This window comes from Crocodylus siamensis, chromosome 6 (genome assembly GCF_052110815.1).
Source record: "Crocodylus siamensis isolate JL-2025a chromosome 6, ASM5211081v1, whole genome shotgun sequence".
NCBI classification, from domain to species: domain Eukaryota; kingdom Metazoa; phylum Chordata; order Crocodylia; family Crocodylidae; genus Crocodylus; species Crocodylus siamensis.
Window position 1 is genome coordinate 46,898,401 of NC_143400.1, and position 8,700 is coordinate 46,907,100.

General features: G+C 44.2%; 1 protein-coding gene across 1 annotated transcript; it reads left to right on the forward strand.

Moving 5' to 3' along the window:
- The first annotated feature begins 5,143 nt into the window (after positions 1–5,143).
- LOC149862643 (olfactory receptor 5BS1-like) lies at positions 5,144–6,079 on the forward strand. The gene has a single exon (XM_090054155.1). It carries the CDS (start codon positions 5,144–5,146, stop codon positions 6,077–6,079), a length of 936 nt encoding a protein of 311 aa, XP_089910281.1.
- The last annotated feature ends 2,621 nt before the right edge of the window (positions 6,080–8,700 follow it).

Consider the following 8,700-nt stretch of genomic DNA (forward strand, 5'->3'; position numbering starts at 1 on the left):
ACCAATGATGATCTGTAAAAATTCCTCCTTGGATTACTGATACTGATTCCTGGCAATGGGAATCCAACAAAAATGTCACAAAGGGACCAACCATTAAGAACGAATTGGCCATCTGGGTATCAGGAAAAAAAACAACAACAAAAAACAGCTCTTGGTATAGAACTGGTGTAAGAACATCAGATTCATTTCTGCTCTGGATGTCTCCCACACATGAGGTACATGTTTATCTTGTTCTGGAAAGCAACAGTTTATTCCCACATACAAAAACAATTTGCATTTGAGCTAGATGTACCTGTTTTCTTCCCATTCTCTCTTTCTCTCCAGGTATCTCTCTCTCTCATTCATACAGAAGAGAAGAATGAAATAGCAAGTGTTATCATTCATATATCCTCAAAACTTGTTTTCACTATTAGGTGAGTTCCTCCTCTTCTATTTCTATGTAATATGTGATATTCACTTTGAAATCATATTGCAAATGCAGTCATGAGGAGTTCAGTGTCTCCAGCCTCTTCTATAGTAACTTAAAAACAGATTTTCTGTGGGAGCAAAAAAGGGTGAGGTACTTATGTTTTTGTGGGGTTTTTTGTTTTGGTTTTGGTTTTTAATTTTCCAGGAGGTTGTATCATGCAGGGCATAAAAATCTGTAAAAACAAAGTTCAAAGTTGATTTGTTTCATAATTCCCCACATTCCTCCACTCAGAAAGGAATGGGTGTATGCTGTATTCCCTCTCAGTTATTAGTTTTATTTATTTTTAGCTGAAAACTCTGCTTTTCAATTTAGCTACTTCATGTACCTTTGGTTTTAATTGATCTGTAGTCCAAACAATAACCTTTTCTTTCCTCTAATGAGACCTTCTTGGAAGGCTAAATTAATCACTTCTTTACTGCACCAGACAATTATACATTCTCCCCCCACTCCCTATGTCACACACTATATCTCCTAAGATCCATTTCCTGGAAATTGCACTGTTTCATATGTCACATACAGGTTCTGTTATTTTATAGGATGGCAAGGTGCCTTCTCTCTATTCTGAGGTACAGTGTGTCATCACTGTTTTACACTACTCCTGTGTAAAAAAAAACCCTTCTCTGTGGTCAACAGTGGTACAGCTGTACTCTAGTTTAGTGTAGAAATAAGAGCTTTTAGCATCCAAGAAGATTATGTAGTAGGATTGGAGTGTTCTGTACCTGAGATGGTCCAGAAAATGTGAGAGGTAAGATTTTATTTTATAGACACCAGGGACAGAAGGGACCCTGGAAGATGCCCCAGGGGCAGGAAGTCAGCAGGGATCATAGGATCCCAGTAAGATAAACATCCAAATGTGTCTTGAAGGCGTTCAAAATAGGTGGTTGAACCACCTCCGGTGGCAGTCTATTCCAAACCTTGGGGGCTCAGCCAGTAAAGAATTTCTTTCTTTCTTATGTCAAGCCTGACCATTCAACCTTGTCATCCCTTGGGGTGCTCTGGTGAACAGACGTTCCCCCAGATCCTGGTGGTCACCCCTGATAAACTTATAGGTGGCCACAAGATCACCCCTGAGCCTGCACTTTTCCAGGCTAAAGAGCCCCATGGCTCTCAGCCTGTCATCATAAGGTCTGTTTTCCTGACCTCTGGTCACGTGCATGGCTCTTCTCTGGACTCTCTCAAGCTTCTTCACATCCTTTTTGAATTGTGGAGCCCAAAACTGGACGCAGTACTCCAGCTGCAGCCTCACCAAGGCTGAGTACAACAGGACAATGACGAGATAATTATAATTATTTTTGATGAATGACGAATTACAAATGATGAATAATTTTTTTTAATGATGATTGCTTGAGGAATCACCATCCTTTAAGAGTCATCCAGATAATTCTTTTGCTAGGATGGTCTACTTGGGGGTGGTCCTGCTTTGAGATGGGCATAGCACAGGATGACCTCCTGAGGTCCCTTCCAACCATCATTTTCTATGATTTTGTAATTATAAGGATTGGGCCAATTTTTTAATTTGGAGACCTTTTGGACAAGCTTTCAAACATTGTGCACTTCCCCATGGCAATTGAAGCAGAAAATATTGTCCAACACCACTGCAGACTATACAGGTGGCCCAATAAAAGATATCACAAAAAGGCCTTGCCTCTAGGACAATCCTACCAACTCCAGAAAGTAGCAGAAACTCATCAGGAATGAATGAGACTGTGCTTGTTTCAGGAAAAAAGGTCACTGCAGTTTAGGATACACATAGATACAGCTTTCACAGAGTGCAGTATTTGGTACTATTTTAGACTTGAAAAAAGAAGTCAGTAGGGTAAAATGAATCTAATATTTACACTGCCAAAAAGAAAAGAAAGAAAGGGAAGGCAAGCAGGGAAGGTGAAGTACCCTATGGCTCTAAAACCAGCCACAGTAATGCATTTCAGAGTCAAATGTCTGCTACTAAGGATGTCCTGTCAATACCACATAGCTTTTGCACCAAGGGGGAACAGGAAAAGGAATAGAAATCCATGGCTCTCTCCCTTTTGGTGCTATGTCTGTCTTGGTGATCCACTCTCTTTCTGGCTCCCACCCATCATGGAACCACATTTTTCCTTGTTGGCTCCCCAAAAGACTAGCTTCAAGAGAAGGGTGCTTAGTTCAAATCTTGCCAGCATGACAGGGACAATGAATTAATGCCTCCCCACCTTCACTGGTGTCCTAATGATTTGACTATTGGGCTGCTACATGGGAGAATTCTCCTCCTCCTTTAGTATGAAGCCATATTATTGATGTCAGTTTTTCTCTGATTACACTGTGAGCAACTGCTATGCAGTGATGCACCTACCTGGGAAATCCTATCTTGTCTGCCAGGTGAAAATAAAATCTCAAATCTCCATGAATGCCAAAAATGAGATTTATGCAGGTATATTTGGACATATAACCTATCCTTAGATAAGTTATAATTAAATGGATTTTGATTTTCAGAGTTAGAATTTGGCCATTACTTGTCCTGCAGTGGCTGTACTAGGACTTCTTGAGGTAGTGCAAAAGAAACGGATTCCTTCAAGAGGCATCTTTGCCAGGAAATTGCTTGAGTGAAGGTGAAAATTAAGGAAATTTCTCTCACTACTTGAAAGTTTTGAAAACAAAGAGGCCCCAAAGACTTAGTCCTTGGGCCAGTGCTGTTCAATATCTTCATAAGGGACCTGGATGAGGGCATAGAAAGCACTCTGTCCAATTTCACAGATTATACCAAACTATGGGGTGAAGCAAACACACTGATGGGAAAAAAACAAATCCAGGTGGACCTGGACAGGTTAGAGAAGTGGGCAGGGAACAATATGAGGCAGTTCAACAAGGACAAGTGCAAGACGCTGCACCTAGGGAGAGGGAATCACCAGCATACCTATAGGGCTGGGGATAACCCTCTCAGCAGCAGTGGCAGAAACAGATCTTGGAGTTGTTGTCGACTTGGGCAAACACAAAATTGGAGGCCCCCTCTTCACACAGGAGCTGGGCTGTGGGGGAGGGGCAGGGCCCCTTCCCCTTCTGGTGCTGGCAGGGGAGGCTGGGAGAACCCTGCCGGGAGCGCGAGGCATATGTCTATTCCTTCTCCCTGCTCCCTCCCCCACTGTCCTGCTATGGCCACACAACATACACACAAACAGGCACACACACACAGGTGTGCAAACAGATGGGGACACTCACTGTCTGCATGTGGACATGCAGGCACAAACATACTCTCCCTTCCAGGAACATGGATACATGCACGCATACACACGCACATGGGCACACACTATTCACTCATTCTCTGCACATGGGCACACAGACACACACATGTATGCACATGCATACACACATGTGCATACACACACGCACACATAGACACATGCATGCATCTCACTCTCTGCACATGGACACACAGACTCAAACACAGTCTGCCTGGCATGAACGGTTCCCCACTCCCAACCTGATTCCCCTCACTCCCAATACACACCATCCCATCCCCACCCCTGCTGGTGCCCCTCACTCCTGACCCACAGCCCTCTGGCACTGCTAGTGCCCTCCACACTTCCACCCCACAGTCCCCCACCCCTACCCCAGTGCTTGACACTGCCCAAGCCACAGGCACCCCTGCCCTGCTGCTGCCCCTCACTCCCAACCCACTGACCCCAGCCCTACCAGTGCCCCTCACTCACCAAACTGCTGTACCCTGCCCCATTGGGCCCTGCTGGTGCCCCTCACTCCTGATCTCCCCCTTGTGTCTGTGGGCGCCCCTCACAACTGACCTACAGCCCCCTGCTGCAAGTGCCCACCACACTCCCAACCCACAGTCCCCTGCCCCCACCCTGGTGCCCTCACTCCCAATCTGCAGCTCCTTGCACCTCCAGCCCTGCCAGAAGGGTCCCAGCTGTTCCCATCCTGACTGAGCCAGAGCATGATGGCTCTGATTCATGTAGGTGGTGGCAGAGCATGTCCAGCCCCAGCATGGCCAGGAGGTGAGAGGAGGGAAGGCTTGTGGCACCCCTGCCCTGGGGTAGGGCTGCAGTGCCCTGTAGGCAGCCTGGTCAAGGCACCCTCCCTCTCTTCCCCCATCCCCTCCCCGGCAGCGGCTCCTGGCTGTTCAGCCCCCAGAGCACAGAGCACAGGCACCAGCACCAGCACCAGAGGCTGCACTGCCGCCTGGCCACAGAGCTCCCCGCTGCTCTCCAAGCCCACCCCTCCTTTCCCCTGCTGGAGGAGCAGGCAGCCCTTCCCTCCCCCTACCCTCTCACAGTGGCAGCCATGCTCCCACTACCCTGCCCAAAAGTCCAAGACTTTGCTGTGCTCTGGGGGTGGGAGCAGGGGGAGGCAATCGGAGTCAGCAGGGAGCACTGCATGGGTCTGCTGTCTCTGCAGCTTCAGGCAGGTCTGTGTGTGCTCCCTGCTGCCTCCTATTGCCTTCCCACTGCTCCCACCCCCAGAACAAAGGAAATTTCCAGATAACCCCTCCAGACGGGGATCAGAGGGCTCCAAAAGAGCAGGGACACATCCAGGGAAACCCAGCTGTATGGGAACCCTATCTCAGTGGCACAGCATACTTAAGCAAAAGTATTATGGACAGACAGACAGAGATGGCAGTAGTGTGGCTTTTATTATGTTAGATTCATTCATTCCTTATTTCTTTCAGGTCAAAAGGTTGGTGAACAAATGGCGATGGAAAATGAAACAATGATCAGTTATTTTGTTCTCACGGGTGTTTCTGGTGACCCACAGCTCCAGCCTTTCCTTTTTGTGCTGTTTCTACTTATATACCTGCTAACTCTAGTGGGGAATGGAGCAATAATGATGGTGGTAAGAGCTGATCCTCACCTTCAAACCCCCATGTATTTTTTCCTGTTCCATTTATCCTACTTGGACATTTGCTATTCTTCAGTCACTGTCCCGAAGCTGCTGCTAAATTTTCTGGCAGATAAGAAAACTATTTCTTTCCCTGGATGCATTGCCCAGATGAGCTTTATTCTTATGGCAGGCTGTGCAGAAGTTTTCATGCTATCAGCAATGGCCTATGATCGATATGCTGCCATCTGTGTCCCACTGCATTATGTGCGGACCATGAATAAGCAAATCCGCATAAGACTGGTGGGCGGTGCATGGCTTATGAGTATAGTTTTTGCACTGATAAACATTGGTCCTGTGTTCCATTTACATTTCTGCGGGCCCAAGGAAGTGAACAATTTTAGTTGTGAGCTCCCATCTCTACTAGAAGTGTCCTGCACAGAGACCTTCACCAGTAAGGTGACACTTTTTACTTCGTCTATGATTTTAGGTTTAACCTCCTTCTCCGTCACCCTGGTCTCTTACATCTGCATCATCTCCAGTATCCTGAGGATACACTCTGCTGAGGGTAGGGGCAAAGCCTTCTCTACCTGCAGCTCCCACCTCACTGTAGTTGTTCTGTTTTACGGAGCTGGTATGTTTCGATATCTGAGACCCAAACTGGCCTCTTCAGTGGTTCTTGACAGACTCTTCTCCATCCAGTACAGTATCTTAACGCCCATGTTAAATCCTATCATCTACAGCCTGAGGAACAAGGAGGTAAAAGCAGCTCTTGGGAATATACTGGGGAAAATTAAAAGCATGTAAATGTATTTCAAGATTTGGAAAAGTATGTCATAGGCTAATAGGAAATGACTCTTAAAATATTCTGATGTTATATATTTGGTTTGTAGCAGTAGAACCCTGCAAATGGGATATACTTTTGCCCTATTAGTTGTAATGCAATCTGGGAAGCTCCCCAGTCCTCACCAGACTTCTCTCCCTTTGAACTCCTGTATGGGAAGAAATCCGTAGGTATATTAGACTTTCTTCCAGGGGCTGAGCATACACAGGGCTTGAGAATCCAAGGTACAGTTCAGTATGTTCTCCAGCTTTGGGAAAGGCTGGAACTTGCATGAACATTCACTAAGGAGAATCTTTACACCATGTAGTAGACTCAGAAACAACATTATGATAAGAAAGTAAGCATTTAGTCAAATGACAGGGGTCTTGTGAAGTTATGAGATGAGCTGGGGATGTGGATAAAGCTTCCCTAGGGAGGAGGTGTCATCATGAGACACAGATAGTTCATGGAAACCTCCTGAACCTTTGAAGGGCTTGAGAAAGTTATCAATGCCTCAGTCTGTTTTATGATGGAAAAGGTTCCCCAGTTTAATTACTGCATGTGTGCACTATGTGACAATAACCACTACTTACTTTTAAAAATCAATTAGATCCAGAGTCAGCAAAGTATTATCATTAGATATACTTTAACTAGTTTTTCCACTCTAACCCTATCTTCTATTTCATCACTAAATTCTCTAAGTGTAATCCTATTCCATGCTGCTGAAATCTCTGAAAAATAATTAATTGGTCAACTTTTCTAATATGCCTTCATGTTAGTTTTAAAATTACATTACATGAAGCTTCAGGGAGCAGGACCACCCATCTGTCTCTTGTGTTATCAGACACTTTGCACTGATTTGTTTTTCAAAAATGTGACATGGCTAAAATATTTTCACATAGATGCCTTATGTAAAACTGAGGTATGTTACAGATCAAATGGAATTTGGACCTAAAGCATTTTTCCCTCTATGAATGCTGAAATAAGTCAATGTGAAAATGATGCAGCACCCCTTACCCACACCCTGCAAAATAAATAAATAAATAAGTAAGCAAATAAAAAGAGAGAGATGAAATTCCAACATCTTTAGATATACTGCAGTGGGGGCCAAACTTTTTGGCAGGCATGTCAGGAATTAGCTCTTGACCCTCACTTGGGGTATCTACATGTGCATTAAGGTGCTTTTTTAAAATATACATTAAATTTGGTGTCTCCAGTGTGACAGTACCTATATACAAGCTCAATTAATCAAGTCTGCTGGAGCGTGCCACTTTAATTACTTTCCTTTGCCTTATCTGCTGCTCTACTTTCTGCTTCCTAGCTTCTGGTCCCTGACTAATCTGTTGCTATACTTCCTGCCTGATCTGATGCACTGATATCTGCTTCCTTCCTTATCTGCCACTGCTGTGGCTGTTCCCTCAGTCTGCCGCATGGGACACACAGAGGGTGCCTCCATCACAGGTTGGTCACCTCTACTCTTACAAGAACACACTAGACTAGAGTTATTGCTCAGGAAGTATGAAGCATCAATTTATTTTTATCCTTTGTGAGAGAAGACACAAATCCATATATTCCACAAGAGTCTCTTCACCATCAGATCATAGGCTGCTCATGGGTAGTAATGATGGCTTTGCTCACAATCCCCTTGTTTAAAGAACTTCATTTTGCAGAATTCAAAAGAGTATCTCTCTAGTCTACTTGACAACTGAGCTGGTGTACAATACTGAGGTCCCTGCTTCAAATACTATTTATTATCATATTTAATGACTGTTCCAGAGACTATGTAGAAACAGCCCTAGATATCATCTAACAGGTCAAATGCTGGTATGGCAGTCACCCCCAAGCAGCCATTTGGATCCTGTCTTGATTGCCCCTCTGGTAAAGGTGAACAAGAAACCTTCCCCACATTTGATTGTGTTAAGTGTGGTCCCATTACTTAAATTAACATCTCTGATTCAGTCTATAAAGTCTCCCTAACCTGACTTCTGTCTTACTTCAAACTAAATATGACTAATATCCTCTCTCTGAGAATGGAGGCTGAAGCTATGATGATCTTTTCAAAAGTTGCTACTGGATAGCTCATACTTTAACATGTTGGCCATTGTGCTATTAGTGTGTGGTAGCCTATTCCTTGTTGAAGGATTCAAATCCCTGATTCTGGGCATTGAATCTACTAGACTCTAGGATACTTTAAAGTGGAATACTATAACACCCAAATCCTCTTTTGGATTTAATCTGTATGGCATAAGGCCAAAACTTTCACACATGTAGTATCACATCTGCTGGTCACAGACCATTAGATGTCACCCCAACACCCCTGTGTTGAGCCCAATTTAGTGTTTAACTAAACCATTTCTTCCAGAGAATCATCCCAACTTGATGTAAAAGACACATAAACAACTTTTCCACTGTAAATTTGCCTCTGTGGCCATTTAACTTTACTGCTAAAAATTAAGGCTTATTTAATTTGTATGTTTAGTTTCTGCTTTGATCCATGAATGTTTGATCTCTCCATCTGCTTAATTGCATAAACATTTGGTGCCTGGCATTTTCTTTATTGTAAGGTATTTATACACTCTTATAAGATCACTTCACATCAGAAATG